The sequence below is a fragment of the Lissotriton vulgaris genome, chromosome 11, assembly GCF_964263255.1.
Source record: "Lissotriton vulgaris chromosome 11, aLisVul1.2, whole genome shotgun sequence".
Taxonomy (NCBI): Eukaryota; Metazoa; Chordata; class Amphibia; order Caudata; family Salamandridae; genus Lissotriton; species Lissotriton vulgaris.
The window spans coordinates 100,483,369-100,503,866 of NC_141699.1; the positions used below are offsets into that span (position 1 = coordinate 100,483,369).

Genomic DNA, 20,498 nt, shown 5'->3' on the forward strand with positions numbered 1-20,498 from the left:
AAATGGGGTTATTGCATCAAGAATGTTTACAATTTATTCTGCAGGGACTGATGTTATCGGAAATAAACTGGGTGAAGCAGTGGTGATTTATATGCAAATTTGAAATGTATTTGGGCAAGTATAATATGGCCAAGCTCGGCCAAGTTTTCCTGAAGCGACTGCTGCAATGAGAAAACCATTGTCCATGATGGGTGATTGATGCCACAGAGGGGAATGTACACAAAAGATCTCTTTGAAGGTGGCTACTTTTCTGTGTTGGGTTACTGAGCACATGTTCATACAGTGATTTTAATACGATCATGGCTTGTGAGGCACCTCTTCTGGACTCAGAAAATTAAGACTAAGGAGTTAAATCGGAGAATTTGATGTGTGCTAGTTTGATACAGCAATTTGTATGCATCTGAGCACAAGACTCCTTTCTTATACTTACATAAGCACAAAATACATTTCTCTTGATATTGTTCCTTGTTAAGTGACAGTAAGGTTTCTTTGTGTATCTACCAGTTTGAAGAACTGGGTCAAATTTGGAAAAACTTCTTTCTCTAAAGAAGTAGTTTGATGTTGTTTGAGATATATGAATACAGGCATATGTTTCTCAAATCTGGTGTACCTGTATCCTGGAGCAAGACCTCATTTTGACAATTAGCTGTAGAACACCTTCCTGAACATTTTAAAATTGAAAAATATGTTTTGCCAGAGTTTGTATGCTCCACAAATGGAGTTACAAACTGTTATTGCAAAATATATGTGCCCCTTCACTGAATCCCAAAACGGAAGGTCATTAAAGTCTGCAGGCAGAGACTACAGAAAAGTACTGCTCCCTAATAAAAAGTATTTACAGTCAAGTAATCTAACTTTAGAATTTGAAGATTTGCTTGTGGAACACTCATTTCCTCTGTTTGTTACAATCTAGTCCTTGCAGGGCGGATGTGTCAAATAAAATGGAGGCTGCAGTATGTCTGATTTCTCTTATGGATAAAAATATCTTTGTCAAAAACACAAAAGTGGCGGCGGGTCCTGTGAATAGGCGCAGCAGTAGGTGAGCAGCTCCACGCAATAGTGTACAGAGCCACACACCGTGACCCCGACTCCCAAGAGGCACGCTAATACGGCATTCTAAATATTTCCTTTCTACCAATGGGACGAAAGGATTCCCTACCGTGAGTACATGGATGGGACATAGTGACCAAGGACAGGGTACACCTTAGCATGTGTACCCCAATACCCCCGCCCCCCCTAACCTGCCCCCCGCTCCCCCCTTCCTGGTTTACTCTCATTGGTCCTGACGAAAACCTGAGCGTTACGACCATGGGTTCAAGGGTTGAAACATGTAGACCATTTTATTGCATTTTTTTTTCTTCACTGGAGGATGCGGAGGGTCAATCTATCCTAGCACTGTCGTAAATATTTAATTTACCATCTTAATTTCTATGCAGGTAAGTACTTAATCAATAATAACTCAATCGGAAAGAAAGAAACAGAGTCCGTGGTGTTAGAGTTCTTAGGGGTTTTATTCCTTAAAAGGAATCGTTCCGGAACTGGATATCAGGTTCCTGCAACCACAGAGGGTTCAGGAAGGGATAGAGCCTACTTTATTGACATTACATTACTTTTATACTTAATATACATAATAGAAGTCAATGCAGAAGGCGTAACAGCTGAGAGAAACAAGATAAAACACACACGTGGTCATGATACGTAATTAGGAGGCGTGAACTAGGCGTGAACATAGAAGTGTGTGCTAGAAACGTCACAGGTAGGTGCCATAAGTGGGTGGCAACAATAAGCAGAATCTTGCAATGTCAGCAGAAATCTGAGGCCTGGATGCGCGCGCAGCTGCATGACGTGTAACTGACGTGAAGCTGAAGGGTGCAGGGGACTTGACATTTCAACTAACGGAAAGAGACAGGAGTCTGGCATGTCAGATCAACTTGTGCTTCTATCATATCTGATATCTGATGTTTAGGAACTAAGCTATCTGGGCGGAAAGGTCTCTGGGGCAGAAGCTATTCTATACTGACTGTGAGTGCGTGTATAAGCGCCTACGTGTCTGCATGAGAAGCGTGGGGGCATGGGCCTTCCATGGTAGCGTGGTAACAGAGGCTATGAATTACTTGCACAGAGACACTAAGGCCAGGCCCTTTTGCTCTACAGCTGGGGGAATGTTTACTTAAACTAGTAGGCAGGAATGCATCTTCGGAGAGGAAACAGATAACTCGAAGGTTGAATTCATTCTTGGCAGGCAGCAGGCTGAGCTAAGCGCGGTGGGCCGCGCTGGAAGTAAGGCAGAGTTCACAGGTACGGGGGCAGCCTGGGCTGAGATTTTCAGAGTCAGAAGGCAGAAAAAGCTCGATGGCAGAAATTCAGGGCCTACTTTGCCAGAGCTGAAAAACGTGTAAAGTACACCACAAAAAGACGTTGGCATGGCATACTTAGGAACGGACTATTCAACCCATTCAGGGTGGGTCGGAAAGGGGACATGTTAACGTTGGACGCAAATGTATTTGCGTCTTCATAGCTGGCACAGGAGGGAAGTTACATGCACTTTAAACTCGTACATGGAGACGGTGGGGTACACGATAGGGAACATAACTTGGCCAAAAATTTATATTTCCTCATTCCCTCCTTGTTCCCTACGGACCCTTCATGATATCTCGATCATCATGAATTGATCAGTCTGTTCTTGTAACATAATTTGCTCGTCTCTCTTCCGTTGTCGGTTTGAGAGAAAACTGGAATGTTCAATGCACGATGTGGCGCACAGTCCACATATCGCCGGCCCACACTGTAGGCACAGGCAGCAACTGAATACTATGACAAGGCCAATGCCTAGGAAGGATAGGATCTTCCATCCCCAAGCGTACAACGTTGTCCAGAACCAACCGGACCAAGTCCAGGTGCCTGGATTCTGATGTATTAAACTTGCAATTTTGTGAAGACGTGTATTAGCTTTGTATACAGATGGCGCGTTTTCTGGAATGAAAACACAGCAACTTGACCCGATGACTTTACAAGCTCCACCTCTATCTGCCAAAATGACGTCAATAACGAGACGATTTTGAAGGACAACAATCCGCATAGCAGACTGCTCCTCTGTTAAGTTACCTAGGGCGGAGGCAGTTTCGTGTACTACCGCTTCAAGGGTTCTAGTTAGTCTACGTATTAATTTACTGTTTTGGACGGGACCTGTGAAGAAAAAGAATCCTTTATTAAAATCTGTGTATTGCTCCCATGCCGTTTCAGTATAGTCGACAATCGGGAGATCTCTTCGGAATCTATCTTTTACTAGATTTGTATTTCTATGATAATCAGGAGGAGCTAGGAAAACAGGGGGCAGAAGGAAAGCAATGTAATAGGTACCATCCCAATCTGGAGGTAAACGTATGTATGCGGTATGGCCACAAACAAAGTAGGAATGACGTGTAGCTCGAAATGAGGACCTACCCTCATCAGTGAATTCGACCACAGTGGTACATTTACTATGACCTAAGTGTACTGAACCTTTCTTTCTAACACAAAGATGACCAGTGACTGGTAATACTGACATAGCGGGAAGAATGGGTGCAGTTTCGGACTCAATAGTAAGGATCATGAGGTTAACTGTGTAATTTCCTAATCCATATACTTTGTTTTCTAGATCAGTTCCTATTCTAACGGATCGTCCACTTTTATCAGGGTAACAGACGTCGAACAGAACTGAATTCAGGTTTCCCCAAACCCAGCCTTCTTCGCGGGTAACAGCAATATCAGAATCTAAAGAATTAATCAATCTACTCCATGCACCACAGGAGCCATTGTGAGTGAACGGATACGGAAAGAGGGGCAGAACTCCCTTGTATTTCTGGTGGGGAGGGAGTCGGCCACATATCCAACAGTTTGTAGCATTGCTGGTCTGATGGGAGTGATGTAACATGCTAATGAATGTGTTGTTGCGCAGCGCAAGTCTGTAAGATAATTCGTGAGGGGGTAATGTACTAAAAGAATGTTCAGCAGAAACATTGTAAGCAGATTGTTCACGCTTGAAAATAGGGTAATAGATAGGAAGCAGTATACTTGCAGCAATAATCAGAAGACTTAGAAAAAACATAATTAATAATGTCACTATACAGTGACTACGCAGTGATTTGCAATAGGTACGTTTCTTGAATTGTCTCTCTCTATCTCGATCTAGGGGATACATGTCAGAAACTATTTAACCGATTCACCTAGGGGAGGACTTAAACAATTAAACTGTCTGACTTGCTAGATCGAAGTTTCTGTTTATACTCCTCTTGGGGAGTTTTCTCTCGTTCGGGTACTTTAAAGTCACTAGGTTTAATACAGTCTTTGGTGGGGGTGGACGAGTCAGGGTCTGGTTTCAGTTCGTTGCATTGTTTAATATGACTCGTGTGGACCCACCCCTTTCTGCCCTCCACCTTCACTGCGGTCCTCGTAGTAAGAAGGACGGTCTTCGGCGCTTTCCAGCGGGGCTCCAACGGGCTTTTCCTGTCGAAGTTCCTAATTAAGACCAGATCGCCAGGACGGACATCATGCGGTTTTACATCAGTGTTGTCAGGAAAAGCTGCGGCAACCTGTGAACGACATGATTGGAGTGCAGACATCAAGGAGGCAAGGTAATCTGTCAACATGTTACAATCAACATCAGTAATTTTCTTAGGAATGGGCGTCCCCCACATATTCGGTGGTCTGCCAAAGACCACTTCGTACGGGGATAGTCCTGATCTCGAGTGGGCAACCATTCTCATATAGAACAGTGCAACTGGCAGGGCGACTATCCAGTCGACCCCTTTCTCCTGGCATATTTTGGCAAGGCGGGTCTTAAGTGTCTGGTTATGCCTCTCTACAAGGCCTGCGGCTTCTGGATGTCGGACACAATGGAATCTCCACTGATATCCTAGCAAAAGGGAGACATGCTTCATGAGTTCAGATGAGAACGGCTGTCCGTTATCTGAGTACACGACACGAGGCAAGCCGTATCGTGGGAAGAATTCTCGAACCAGCTGCTTGGCAGTGGTCGGGGCAGTGTAATCTGAGACTGGGTATGCTTCGGTCCAACGAGAAAGTGCACAAACAACTACGAGGACATATTTGAATCCTCGACAACGGTCCATCTGGATATAATCCATCTGGAGGACTTCAAAAGGGTGATCGGGAGGATGAAATCCACCTTGCTCTACAGGGACGCTTTTACCTGGATTGAACTGACAACAGATCATGCGAGTACGCACTTTCTGTTTTGCTGCTGCTCGTAAGTGTTTGTTATACCAGAGATTCTGTAAACTGTCTAACATAGCTTTTTCTCCTAGATGTGCAGGACTATGTGCTGTGTTTATCATGATTTGGACCATTGAGTCGGGGAGGAACCATGTAGATTTTCCCTTTGTGACCCATCCTTGATCTGTCTGGATCCCTCCTAGTTCAGTCCATTTCTTTATTTCATCTGGAGTGGCATGTGTCTGAATATCGATTACGTCTAGGGTGGGATCCCTGACTGACATACACTGAATTGGTACTATTGTCTTTGTCACATCAGTAGTCTGGGTGTGAGTCAATGCTGTATGTTTTGCTGTCTGGTCTGCCAGGTCGTTACCCTGGGAAACAGAATCTGTAACCTTAGTATGTGCTTTACACTTCATGACTGATATGCCCGAGGGCAAATGTATTGCTTCTAATAGTGCTTGAATGAGGGGACCGTGTTGGATCTTGGCACCATGAGAGGTCAAGAAACCTCTTTCTTGCCATAACATTCCGAAGTCGTGTACGACTCCGAACGCATAGCGGGAATCAGTGTATATGTTAACATTTCTGTTCTTGGCTAGAATACAAGCTCGGGTCAGAGCGATGAGCTCCGCCGCTTGAGCAGACAGTGTGGCAATACGGTGTGTTTCTTTAACTTCAGTTTCAGTGGTCACTGCATACGCGGCCACTAATTCTCCTGTACTTGTTCTCATGCATGAACCGTCCACATAAAGTGTCAGGTCTGGATTTGTCAGTGGAACATCTGTTAGGTCTCGTCGAGGTTTTGTTACTGTATTAATGATCTCTATGCAATCATGCGGGGTTGGATCTGTCATAATTGTAGGTAACAATGTTGCGGGGTTCAGAATGCTACAGCGTCTGATTTCTATGTGTGGCTGGAATAGTGTCAATTCATAACCTGTCAGTCGTGCTATAGTCAAGTGTTGAGTCTGGGTTCTGTTTAAAAGAACCTCTACAGAATGTGGAACTTGAACTGTTAATGGATGACCTAAAACAATTGAGTCACTCTGTCTGATTGCTAATGCTGTTGCTGCTACTGACTTCAAGCACGCAGGGAGTGCCTGAGCTACTGAATCCAATGTACTTGAAAAATAAGCGCAAGGCTTATGTGAACCTGCTTGATCTTGAGTGAGGACAGACAATGCTGTACCCTCACGTTCTGTAACAAAAAGTGTAAAAGGTTTGCTGTAACATGGTGTCGCTAGAACTGGTGCTTGGCATAAAGCTTTCTTTAATTCTTCAAAAGCCTGTGTATGTTCCTGAGTCCAAGGGAGGACAGTCGAAGTCGCTGCCTCCTGTGTTGTTAACTGAATGAGTGGTTTGGCTAGAAATGCATACTGGGGAATCCATTGTCTGCAGTACGAGGTGAGGCCTATAAAGGCCCGCACTTCCTTTTGTGTCTGGGGTTGTGGCATATTTACAATTAACTGATTGCGATCGGGAGTGAGCTGTCTCCCCACTTTGGACAGCAAGTGACCCAAGTACACAACTTGCTGAACACAGAATTTTAGCTTCGAAGGAGACACCTTGTGTCCCTTGTCGGCCAAAAAATGTAAAACTGTCAGTGATGCTTGTTCACATTCGGGCTCACTTCGTGCGGTGATCAGCAGATCATCGACGTATTGCAGTAAAGCGGTGTTAACTGGCATTGTGATACAATCAAGTTGTCTTTTCAGTGCTTGGCTATAGATGCTGGGTCTTTCTGTGAATCCTTGAGGTGCGCGTGAAAATTTGAAACTTCGTCCATTTAAACTGAATCCGAAGAGATATTGGCTCTCTGGATCAATAGGTACACTGAAGAAGGCGTTCTTGAGGTCGATTACAGTAAAGAACGTTGCTTCTGAATCAATAGCAGTCAATAGGGATGATATGTCGGGAACCACAGGGTACTGTGGAATAATGCATTTATTCAGTTCTCTTAAATCAATCACCAGCCGATATACTGGTGGTGCATTGGGATCAGTACGTTTAAGAATCGGAATGATGGGTGAATTGCAGATATTTGAGTCGGTTTCTACAACCACTCCTTGGGCAATGAGCTCTTCAATGATTTCCAGTAAAGCCACTACAGCATCGGGTGGTAACTTGTATTGTCTGATTCTGGGTAAAACTACACCTTGTTTGAGTGTAACACGGTATGGTGTAATGTGCATACAACCTACATCAGTTGGGCCTTTTGCCCACAGGTGATCTGGTACATTTTTCAATCTGACGTCAAACTCACGTAACACATAATGACCCTTGAAATCCCGCAGAAAGAGTCTAACTCCCTCCGGGGAGCAGCAGATCACGGCTCCTAGAGCCTTCAATGTTTTTATTCCTAACAGATTTTCTGGACATGATTTCGTGAGTAACAGGTCTGTAACACGTGATAATGGACCCACAGCCAGGGGAACTGGTTTCGATACCTCATTTACAATAGGCTGTCCTGAAAAACCAAGGGAAACATTCTGTGAGCCTGAGAGGGGTGCCCCTGGAACTTCATCGTGACTGATTGTGGTACGACTTGCCCCTGTGTCAATTAAAAACTTTCTGTCTTTTCCCAATACTTGACTATGTACATAAGGACCCTCTTGATCTACAGGAATCTCAATAAGAGGCAAGCCACCCTCCCTCTCTAGGCTGTTTCATGTATATCGTGGATAATCGGGGTAAGCGGACTGGGCATACTGGTACATCTGTTGTGAAACTTGCTGAGTTGCGGCAATGGGCTGTGGCTGTGATACCGCTACTGTCTGTGCTGTATGTGATGAAGCCTGCATAGGCTGTGTATTCTGCATGGGCTGTATATTCTGTGAAGACTGATGCTGGTTATGGTCTTGTCTAGGCGGATGCGGTCTTTTTTTAGTTTTACCTGTCGCTATGTTATGTTTCAGAACTGGGCATTCGTGTACGTAGTGACCTGGCTGCTTGCAATAATTGCATGTCCCTTTAACGGGAGCTGCGGAATGGCCTGTCTGAGTCGTACCCTTTCTCTGGCCGTCGGCTGGAACCGATTGGGCCACTAACATCTTCATTTTCGTGTCTTTCATGCGTTTCTGTTCCTGATCTTGTTCTTCTCTAATTCTGTTCTGATGGTATTGTAACATCTGTAACATCTGGGATGGTGTATTTGCCTGCCAAGTACTTTCAACTTTATACACGCGGTTCTTAACTAATGGCAGGGAATTCTCGACTAATTTTGATACAAAAAGATGCGGATATGACTCGCTACTTGGTTTAAGGCCACTATTAATAATGAAACATTTCTCGAATCTTGAATAGAAGTCACTAGTATCTTCATCGTGTTTCTGTTTACAGGACGAGATGGCGTCCCAATCTTCCTTTCTAGTTGTCAATAATCTTGGCAGAACCTGTACTATCAAACCTGGTAATGCTTTAGTTTTTTCCCCAAGGCCTACCCCTGGGACACGTTTGTTCTCTTCGTCTTCTATTTCTGCCCATACAATCTTTTTCTCTCCCACCTCCCATTCTTTTTCCTTGAGTTTCTCGTAGATGCCCGTGGGCAGCAGTACCTTTAACATTTTCATGATATCTTCATATGTGTAATCCCCCATCAGTAACATGTCTTTAAGTTCTCTGTGAAAACCTGCGGGGTCTTTATCATGACACGGTACTAGTTTCTTCATTTCTAACAGTTCTAACTTAGTCAGAGGCGTGTGTACATACACACGTTTCAAGTTATGATCCTCACCCATAACTGGATGCACTTCTCGTAAGGGGTTCTGACTTTCAATGCCATGCAGACGTTCCATATGGTACATTTTTCTTTCTGGGGGCGGAGCGGGAACATATTCGGAGCTTATGAAAGTGTTATATCTGTGGCGTTGTTCTAGAATTATTTGAATTAATTTGGTGCTTAAACCTCTCCATGAGTAGTTCTTCTAATGTATCGTGTAAGGGACCTGGATCAGAATGTTGGTTTCTGTATAACGTGAGGAGGTGCTGAATCATGTAAACACCTGCTAATTTCTGTTCGTCTGGGGAAAGGTTCAGGAATGTCTGCGCTACTGTGTCATCATTATATATATATCCGGGTTGTTAGCCCATAATACTGCTGACCGAGCTAGTTCTTGTTCTTCCATAGAATTAAGTACATGGTACCCCATTCGGTCTCGAAGCCTTTTATCGGTCTCCTGGAACTGATGTTCAGTAGAATTCGGATTGGTTAAGCAAGAGAGAAAAACTCTCTTGCTTTTTGGACGAATGCCTTTCCTAAGGTAAGCTCCCTTACCTACATATGCTATCGTATCTGTAGTCTTTTCTTGTTCTTCAGGTTCTTCCTCCTCCCCGGAGGAGGCATTCTCCTTTTCTTTTTCCTTCTTGTGTATCTCTATTACTTCTTTTCTTATTTTCTTGTACATACTGGCTATGCAACCCCCTTTATCATGTTTTCCTTCAGATATATTTTGACCCCACTTGTTGAGTCCATCTAATTCATCCTGGTCTGTCTCAGGCCTGTCTCGTTCTCTTATTAAGCAATTTATGAAAAAACGTAGTAGAGACGCTTGAGTGTCGACTTTCTGATATGCCATGGCTTCCTTAATACTGTCAGGGTCTTCCCCAGTCCGGACAAAATTGTATATTCTATCTAGGTACTCTTTCATTCCTGGGAAGTACAGTAGGTAATCGGTAGCTTGTCGTAAGCGTAGTGATGCTAAAAACATCCTATTATCTTTACCAGGTACTGGGTCGTATCTGCAAACTAGGAGCGGTTCTTTGAGTATGTCGAGACGGGGTGATTGGGGCATAAAAGTATTCTTCATATCCTTACGGTGTAATCTACGTGTTGGCGGCGGGGTCTGGGGACCCCCGGACGCGCCTCCTGAGGCTGAAGCTTGAGCGTTATCTCTTTGTGGAGTCCGTATCGGTACTTGAATTTGCCTTTTAGTAGGATCAGGTAGAAGCTGTTTCGGCGTATTAATTTTAGGTACGGGAAGTGGCGGAGGTGGTGGAAAAGGGGGAATCTGTCGGGCGGGGGAACCTTGTTGTGGTACTGGCGGAATATGATCTTGGGGCGGGTTACCACCCCTGTCCCCGTCGTTAGGCAGGGCGCGGACAGGCAGATTGGTGTAAGCGGGAGCTACATCCTCTAGATAGGAATTCAGGAATATGTCTTTAGTGGTCCTGTGAGTTACTTTAGTTGGAACTAATGGTGGCGGCAGATTTTTCGGTATTTCTGAAGTGGCTTCAGGCGAACCTTCGGCCACAAGATACATACCATTTACAAGATTGTTTCGTGCGCGGTCTATTTGCTCTGATTTTACTCGAATCCCTTCAGTAACTAATTCGTTTTCTTGAGCTTTATCTGATTCTTTAAGTCTGTCTTCTCTACGGAGTGCTTTTTCTGTACGCTTATGTGATTCCTTACGCCAAAATTCTATGGCGTCTTTCTGAGATTGTCTGGCTTTCTTTTTCCATAATGCTTCTTCTACCTTCATGATGCACTCAGCATCCCATGTTCCGGTAATGGGCCATCTGTGTCTTTCGTCTAGATGCTTAGTATAATCGGCCCATAATTCTAGATACAATATGGCATCTATGCCATGTTTCTGGTACATGAAATTTCCAGGCGTGTCCCTAGGGGGGATAGGAATTTCTTCCTCTAGCATCCCTTTCCTAGTTCCTATTTGCTTTAACTTGTTAAAAAACGGCATTTTGCTTACTTAGTACTGAATGCTCAATCCTTGCTGCTTAAATCTAGACACAGCTAGTTACACAAGAACACAATAATGCACATTAAAAACAATCACTCATACAACGACATTGATCACATGAAGAAAGACATTAAAAACACTTATTACTACCCCCTATACTGGATGTACTGCTAAACAGCACAGATACACTGCTAAGAACAGTGCAAGAACTTGAATCATCAGATATACTGCTAAACAGTACAGATACACTGTCTAAAACAGTGCAGACCGGACTTGTGTACCCAAACCCGTCTAGATATGTCCCAGCAATGGTACTCACCGGGAAGCACGGAAAACAGAAGGCCTCGGAAAACTCGACTGGACTGGACCGGACTCGACTCGACTCGACACGTGGATACTTCGGAAAACTGGTGGGCCTCTTGACACCTCGGACCTTGCTTCTTTCGGCTAGGCTCTGGTCGGGATCCTCCGCGCTCCTCACCGCCTCGTCTGGGTGCTAATTGCAGTCTTCGTCACCTCCGTGGGCCAGAGGGAGATACAGGAAATCCTGCCGGTACGCGTAGGTTCCGTCTAACTGATGGCAGGGGACAGAGTTTGCAACGCACCAACCGGCGCGTGAGGTGGGGGAGGGGTCCCTATTCGGGCGCCAAAATGTCGTAAATATTTAATTTACCATCTTAATTTCTATGCAGGTAAGTACTTAATCAATAATAACTCAATCGGAAAGAAAGAAACAGAGTCCGTGGTGTTAGAGTTCTTAGGGGTTTTATTCCTTAAAAGGAATCGTTCCGGAACTGGATATCAGGTTCCTGCAACCACAGAGGGTTCAGGAAGGGATAGAGCCTACTTTATTGACATTACATTACTTTTATACTTAATATACATAATAGAAGTCAATGCAGAAGGCGTAACAGCTGAGAGAAACAAGATAAAACACACACGTGGTCATGATACGTAATTAGGAGGCGTGAACTAGGCGTGAACATAGAAGTGTGTGCTAGAAACGTCACAGGTAGGTGCCATAAGTGGGTGGCAACAATAAGCAGAATCTTGCAATGTCAGCAGAAATCTGAGGCCTGGATGCGCGCGCAGCTGCATGACGTGTAACTGACGTGAAGCTGAAGGGTGCAGGGGACTTGACATTTCAACTAACGGAAAGAGACAGGAGTCTGGCATGTCAGATCAACTTGTGCTTCTATCATATCTGATATCTGATGTTTAGGAACTAAGCTATCTGGGCGGAAAGGTCTCTGGGGCAGAAGCTATTCTATACTGACTGTGAGTGCGTGCATAAGCGCCTAAGTGTCTGCATGAGAAGCGTGGGGGCATGGGCCTTCCATGGTAGCGTGGTAACAGAGGCTATGAATTACTTGCACAGAGACAGTAAGGCCAGGCCCTTTTGCTCTACAGCTGGGGGAATGTTTACTTAAACTAGTAGGCAGGAATGCATCTTCGGAGAGGAAACAGATAACTCGAAGGTTGAATTCATTCTTGGCAGGCAGCAGGCTGAGCTAAGCGCGGTGGGCCGCGCTGGAAGTAAGGCAGAGTTCACAGGTACGGGGGCAGCCTGGGCTGAGATTTTCAGAGTCAGAAGGCAGAAAAAGCTTGATGGCAGAAATTCAGGGCCTACTTTGCCAGAGCTGAAAAACGTGTAAAGTACACCACAAAAAGACGTTGGCATGGCATACTTAGGAACGGACTATTCAACCCATTCAGGGTGGGTCGGAAAGGGGACATGTTAACGTTGGACGCAAATGTATTTGCGTCTTCATAGCTGGCACAGGAGGGAAGTTACATGCACTTTAAACTCGTACATGGAGACGGTGGGGTACACGATAGGGAACATAACTTGGCCAAAAACTTATATTTCCTCAGCACGGCATCTCAAATAATTTTTTTAATATTGTCCAGTTGCCCCAGAATAAAATTCTTTTAGTGGGTTATATATGGCCAAGTTTTAAACTCACATTCTGTTTTACTCACTTTTTTTCACACAAATGAATTAACCAGCTCCACTGTAATGAGGTGTCACAGCACACCCGGATGGCACACAGCTATTCGGGTGGGATCCCAATGATGAAGCATGTCACCAACTAGGTTGGTGAGGAAGGGATCTTCTACAGAAAGGAGATTTTCCTTTGCTGTGCGCTTTGCTTCCTAAGAATACCACAAAGACCGTGCTCTATCTCACGGGTATACTCCTCATCTTTGTTTATTTATCTGAAAATATCTTTGTCCAAGTCTAAAGTCATGCCTAAGCCAGTGAATACTTTTTTTTAGTGATTGTTGTTGAGCAAGGTGCATTAGTTTGGATGTGAAAAATGGTTACTGTCTGTAGAGTTTGTTTGGCAAGGCGAGGAAGAAAACCACAATTGATCACAAATCCCGTCAGCCAGATTGTAGTATGGTTGGATGAATCTGGGCAGATTTTAAAAATTTGATAATTGCCATTCCATTGTTCAAAAACCCAGATTTTTACAGTTCTGTTTTATGCTTTCTTAATCTTTCAGGTCAACCAAGGCAATGTGACCTCCATGTCCTCACCTTCCCCTGTTCCCCAAGTCCTTACCCCCTCCATGCCACCCCCTCCTCAGCCTCAACCGTCCCCTCAGCCGGGACAGCCTACCTCTCAACCCAACTCTAATGTGAGGTGAGTAAAGCTGGTCTTTCCATTTACATTACTACTGAAGATGGAACTCTTCATAGAAAAGTATTGTCTATCTTGGTGCTGCATTTAGAACCTGGAAAGCCGTCCGTGCCCTGATGAGCATAATTGAGCATTCTTTCCAATACTGTTCATTAATCATTTGACAGCTGAATAAAGGGCTGAGATTAAGTTTGATCATCAGCACCAAGGTACCATAAATACCGTTAGAAGGTTGGGCTACAATGTCAGGTCAAAAGGGGGAGAAGTGGGTACACAAGCAGATCATCATTGGAGCTGAGCCATCTTCATAGCGCCCTTGGAGATTCTTAAGTATCCATGGTAATTCTCCAATGCCTAGCCAATATGATTAGAGTGATTTGCCTGGTGCCAGTTGCGGTAGATGGTAGCTGTAGTAGACGAAATTGCATTGTGGGGATCTCTGCAGTGGTTTAGAGAGAAATCTGCTTTTTATCCCCTTTGTCAGGAGCAGTTGTTTAGAAAAGCATTTTACAAGATTGATGCCTATATTTATAGCTTAAAGTGGAATGCACCAGAGTCTAATGTGAGAGTAATAGAAGATGTGGTGAGTCCAGGCACAGTGTAACAGCTGGGGGAGTGCAGACCGAAGTGAACAGCTTCTCAAAGTAGAACATTCCTAAGGCTAGTTATGCTGAACGTTTGTCATGCTGAGGTTAGTCCGATGCTATACAATATGTGAGAGGAGCTTGGGAAGTTGACAGTCTAGTGTTAGAGTAGGAGTAGTGAGTGAGAATCTGACCCCAGTGTAGCACATTACCTGAAGTCCAGGTGAAGGTGAATAAACTCTTCTACAGTCTACCTGTGTTCTAAGCATCTCAAGACAGCATTATCTGCACAGAAAGTCACTCCCATTTTTTTTAAAAAACATTAAAACACACACACACACACAATTACACACAATTACACACTATGTAAGTCAGTTTACATGTACGTTTTTGTTTAACTAATAACTTTTTTACTAATAACTTTAGTGCCATTTGATGAATCTTCACAAAACTTTACCAAAATAACTTCATCCACCATAGCTTCTTCCTGAAAAGTTTCTAGGTGAACTCTCAAGTGTTGGTAGGAACAGGCAGGTCTGAAAACACTTTTTTCCCCCCATGCATTTCTCAAAGGAAAACTGCTGAAATTTGTCAGAATGCTAGGTCTTTACTAAAAAAGCATGCTTTTTAGGATTTGTTGTACATTTGTGTGGTAGTTTTGTATAGCTATATTGACTATTGGACCCGTGGGACGGCAAATTTAAAAAGTGTGTTCTAATTGGCTGAGTGATTTGTTTCTATCTTGCTGTCACAGGAGCATGTGCTGTGGATGGCTGGCTGCAGCCTGAACAAAAATATTGCAGCGGTCATTACATGTCTCTGCCCCAGTGTTCTGCACATAAAAAAAAGTAGGTATAAAGGGGCAGGGAGTAGGATATGCGGACTGCCACTCCCCTACCTCCCCTCTCAAACCAAACATTGGCTGGCAGAGTGTGTGCCCTTCAGTCGTGCGCGTGAGGGTTTCGCCATCAGTAGGGGTTTGAGTGCAGGGCCTGTCCATACCAGTCCCTGCGACCAGTCCCACACATGACCTAAAGAGAGGGGCATGGAGGGGTATAATAATAAGATATTCTTTTGTGTAAAAAAAAAAACATCCAACGGTAAAGTGGAGTTATACTGGAAAAATGCAGTAAGATTTTAGCTTCTGTTAAATAAGAAAAAGTTGAAATTCTGGGGAAAAGCAATTTTCGCGGGTGTATAATAGTCTGTTGATGACAAAAAAGTGATTTTTTTTTTAAAACAAGCGGTCTTGACAAAACTATACAAGGTCTTTAGAGAGGGCTCATACAAGGACTCTATTAATGGCCCAAGGGGGGTTTCCATCCACACTGCAGCTGGGAGGGGGGATATGTCTCATGTTCCTCAGTATCCAACAAGTTGTTATACCTTATAGAGATTTCCTTATTCATTGGAAGGGTATATTGCCACAAACCTTCAATCTCTCTGTTCCCTCTGACCTCCCCATTGTCTGCCTCGTACCATGATGTTAACTGTAAATATTTGAATCTAGAGAGGCCTGGCCTGATCTTTGCCCTCAGGTACTCCCATGGATGTATCCCCCCGGAGTCAACTAGTTCGGACCAAATGGTGATGCCAGCTCTTCTGATAGGCAATGCCAAACTGTCCAGTAGGCAGTCGGGAGTTCCCGGTGCATCCAAATGGGGGCACTGTCAGAGTAGTATCCAATGCCCCAGCTACGTCTGAGCCTATACCATAGCTCCAAGGCCGCCCTCAAAACCTTCAGGCGTACCCGCTTGAAGAATCTTGGTGATCCAAACTTATATAGAAAAGTCTCGCCGTCTCCTCCTCCCTCCACTCGCACCATTTCCCTCAACAACCTCCCCCAGGCTGACTCCCCTGGTTTCACGAGTAGCATCCGTATGCTTTTAAACCGGAATGCTGCTGCGTATAACCTTACATCAGGAAGGGCAAGCCCGCCTTTCTTTAGTCTGCGTCGAAGTTTTTTCCACGCCAGGCGAACACCTTTGTTACCCCAGACAAAACTCCCAATCTTACTCTGTACCTTCATTAAGTACCATTAACTGGACCAAGTTTGCCCCAGAACCAGCTCCCAAATGCCCCAGTTGTCTGACACCTCTTACATATCTTCTTTGAGTGTCAAGCACTTGTAAGATTTTGGGCTGAGGTGGACGACAATATTCGTGATATCTTTAATACCAACATAGATATCAATATGTCATTAGTGTTTTTTGGAGACAACGGTTGCCTTAGTCAGACCCTCTCTCAAAGGGACAGAGGTCTATTAATTTATTTGATTTTGCTGGCCAGAAGGGAAGTGTGTAAGAGGTGGAAAGACCCCATACCCCCACAAAGGGAAGACTGGCTTAAAGCCTCATTTTCCATGGCTCGTTTAGATTACGAAGATGCAGAAGATAAGCAAATGAACATCTGGCATCCCTTTGTGAGTTGTGGGGAAAAATGTAAGATTAATTTAACATAACTGGTCTAATGATTACACCAGGTTCCCTCACAAAAAAGGGATCGGTCGGATGACCCAAGCGAGTGCGGTAAGCCGTAGGGGCCACAGATTATGAAGGCGGCTTCATAAGACCCGCAGAGGCTTGAAAGGTGAGATGAGGACCAAAAAAAATATGAAATTCTGGGGAAAAGTACTATTGTTTAAAAGCACCAAAATACTGAGATTCTCCTGTTATACATAACTGGCATGGTATTACTTGCACCGCTGTGATGTACTACTTATGACTTAACATATATGTCACTGATCCCATTTGACATCTATGGAGGCTCAAGTTAGGCTTTTGTCGGTTATGTATAACTAGTGAATGCTAGTGCTTTTGTTTTTCAACAGTAGTGCTTATTTGGTGAATTTCTAAGATTTATTTTTGAACGTCATCTCAAAACCACCTCATCTATTGTATTATATATTTTATATATATATATATTATACGGTTTTGTATAAATGTTTGCGGTAGATATATTCCCTATGATTCTGCAACATCAATGATTAATGAAGAAACTTTAAAGCATTTTGTTTTCCCCTTATCAAGCTCTGGACCAGCTCCATCTCCAGGCAGTTTCATGCCAAGCCCATCACCACAACCATCACAAAGCCCTGCTGCACGCACCCCACAGAACTTTAGCGTTCCTTCACCAGGACCTCTTAACACTCCAGGTAAGGTGAATAAAGTGCTGAGATTGTTTGTTCATCAGCACCAAAGTACTATAGATACGGGTAATAGGTTGGGCTATAATGTCTGGTCAAAGGTGAGATGAAGATACACTAGGAGAACATCAAATGTTGATTGGTATAGAATCAAATGGCTGCAATCAAAAATCCGAGCAATGTTGGAAGACCAACTCGGGTAATTTGGAGTACAATGGGAGCTAGAGTGTGGATTTGTGCCCTGGTGCCTTGTCAGCTTTTTGCTTGGAATCTAGTTCTCTAGAAGGCATTGTGCATTGTTTGTATAACTCAAAGAAGCCATTGTTGCGTCCTGTATTATCTCTAAGCTCCTACTGCCTTTAGATAAGTTAAAATACTAGGGTAGCCCTTTGCATCTTTTTTAGCTCCAGTCATGTCAGGTCACTGGTTGCCAGGGCATCAGTAGCTTCACAGAAGGTTGAATTGCCTGCCTCACTTTCAAAGTTTTGAATTTCACCAGGTAACCCAAATTCGGTGATGAGCCCAGCCAGCGCTAGCCAATCTGAAGAGCAGCAGTACCTCGAGAAGCTAAAGCAGCTGTCCAAATACATTGAGCCACTACGACGAATGATTAACAAGATCGACAAAAACGAAGGTGCGTTTAACTTGCAGCCAACTCCATGTGTGGTCGGTGAATTACTGGATCAGGAAAGAGTCTGTTTTGAAGATGTACACCGGACTTTCCTAGTGACATGTCTTTTGTACCATGCAATCATTTCACCAGTAGTGTTGAATGTTCCCATTGTATATTTGCCATTAGTGCAGTAAAACATCTGAAGTGTGTGATAGACATACCCATTTTCCTTTTACACTTCAGATACATAATTACTTAATGCACCATGACATCTCATATCATGCCACTCCAACAGTAACATGTTCTTTGTTCATCTTTACAGATAGAAAGAAGGATCTCAGTAAGATGAAGAGTCTTTTGGATATACTTACGGATCCCTCCAAACGGTATGTACAAGTCTGGTAACTAAACCCATGTATTCTCATAACTGTATTTGGTATTGGTGATTTTTCTGCTTGCAATTCCGTTTTCATGTGAATGTTTGCTCTTTGTATTTTCTTTTGTTCCTTGTACAAATCACATTTAGACAATTGCAAAATACAATTACACTTTCTCTATAGCAGGAGTATCTTTTGTAGCTGTGTGATCACCTTCTCAGTAAACCACCCATTGAGCCATTGAATATAGAAATCAAAACTCTGCATTAGCTCAAAAAAGGGACAATTTAGTTTTGTAGTAAGAAATGTGCATATCCCTTGAACAATTTACCCGTTATAAAAAATACTATTTAATGTTTAGTGCATATTTTATCTTCTGGATTCAGTCATGCTGTGCCTGAACACGTTTGCTGTTTTGTTTTTGTTGACAACTAGAACAGTCTGATGTATTGTGTGTATAATGTAGGACGCTGGCTCTTTACATATTGTATGAAAATTAGGTGCACTGTGTAGAAAGCTCAGGTACCTCTCACTAGTGTACAGGGGCTTGCTTTAACAATCCCAAGGCGCTCTATTTGTGGAAGTGTAGTCAAGCACCTGTACTCTTATCAAAGGGGAGTGTTAGGCATTTTTATTTTATTTATTTAATTTGTATAGCGCTACAGCTACCCACCAAGGGGTTTCCCGGCGCTAGTAGTTCAGAAATGCGTATTTTGCCAGTCAATATCAGATGTTAAAAAGCCACGTTTTTAATGCTTTCCTAAACTTCACATGGCTGACTTCCGAACGTAAGGAATGAGGCATCTTGTTCCAGAGGGATGGGCCTAAGAAGGCAAAGGATCTTCCCCCCATCCGTGATAATTTGATTTTAGGAATAATGAAATTGTTAACGGTTGCTGATCTAAGGACTCTCGAAGGTAAGTAAGGATGCACAAGGTTCCGCAGATATTTAGGGGCAGTTCCAGTTGAAATTTTGTGCATAAAGCATAAGGATTTGAACCTAATCCTATTTTCAATTTTCAACCAATGGAGGTCACGGATGTATTTAGTAGTGGGGCAGGACATAGGGATTTTGAAAAGAAGTCTCGCCGCTGCATTTTGTACTAATTGCAGCCTTCTGATTGTAGCTTTCTTTGCCCCTAGGTACAGCACATTACTATAATCTAGCCTTGAAGTAATCAAGGCATTGATGACAGTTTTTTTGGTGCCATCAGGGAGCATCCAGCAGATCTTCTTTAGCCATTTTAAGACTGCAAAACATGTAGCAGAAGTCTTAACGGCTTGCTGGTGCATATCTAAAGATTCATCAATGATGACTCCCAAGTTACGTGCCTGTGAAACAGGTATAGGAAGAGGGCCCATTTCAGATGGCCAGTGTTGTGGTCCCCAGGCGTCTCTATTTTTTCCAAGAATAATTAGCTCCGTTTTCTCGCCGTTAAGCTTAAGAAAATTATCCTGCATCCATCCAGCGATCTTACCTAACCCTAATTTTAGCATGGAAGGATGGTTACTTTCGGCTGAAGAAAGAGAGAAAAGGAGCTGTGAGTCGTCAGCATATGAAAACATATTCAAACCTGTCTCCTCAACTAATCTCGCAAGAGGACTCATATACAAATTAAAAGCAGTGGACTTAAAATTGAGCCCTGTGGTAGTCCATGTTTAAGAAGTAAAGTCTCAGAGCAGGCATACTGAGAAATAACTTGAAACGTGCGATTGCTTAACAGTGACTCAATCCAATTTATGGCTGCGCCATGAATACCTATGGAGGAGAGTGTTCGTAACAGCACCACATGTGAAACAGTGTCGAACGCGGCACTCAGGTCAAATAATATGAGTGCCACAGTTTCTCCTCTATCTATCATGGCGTGGATGTTTTCTGTCACTCCAAGCAACGTCGTTTCCGTAGAAAAACCTACACGGAATCCAGATTGTTGTAAAGGAAGGAGATCGTTTGTTTTTATGAATTCCGACAGCACCTGATGCACGTGCTTTTCCAAGATTTTTGAAAAGATAGGCAGAAGAGATATTGGTCTAAAGTTGGAGGGCATATTTGGATCTGCTCCAGCCTTCTTCAACAATGGGTGGACCATTGCATGCTTCCATTCTGCTGGAACGTATGCTTCCTGAAGAGAGGCATTAAGTAGATCTGTAATGGACGTCAATACATTTCTATTCAATTGTTTTAGGACAGAGCAGGGTAAGGGGTCCTTTGGTGA

General features: G+C 43.5%; 1 protein-coding gene across 2 annotated transcripts in view; it reads left to right on the forward strand.

Annotated features, from left to right (window-relative positions):
• MED15 (mediator complex subunit 15) overlaps positions 1-20,498 on the forward strand; it is a 782,088-nt gene that overhangs the window by 478,249 nt on the left and 283,341 nt on the right. For both annotated transcript variants that reach the window (XM_086942779.1, XM_086942780.1), the window contains exons 9-12: positions 13,427-13,566; positions 17,177-17,301; positions 17,792-17,926; positions 18,228-18,291. In XM_086942779.1, coding sequence (XP_086798905.1) covers positions 13,427-13,566; positions 17,177-17,301; positions 17,792-17,926; positions 18,228-18,291 — 464 coding nt within the window. The remainder of the gene's footprint in view (positions 1-13,426; positions 13,567-17,176; positions 17,302-17,791; positions 17,927-18,227; positions 18,292-20,498) is intronic.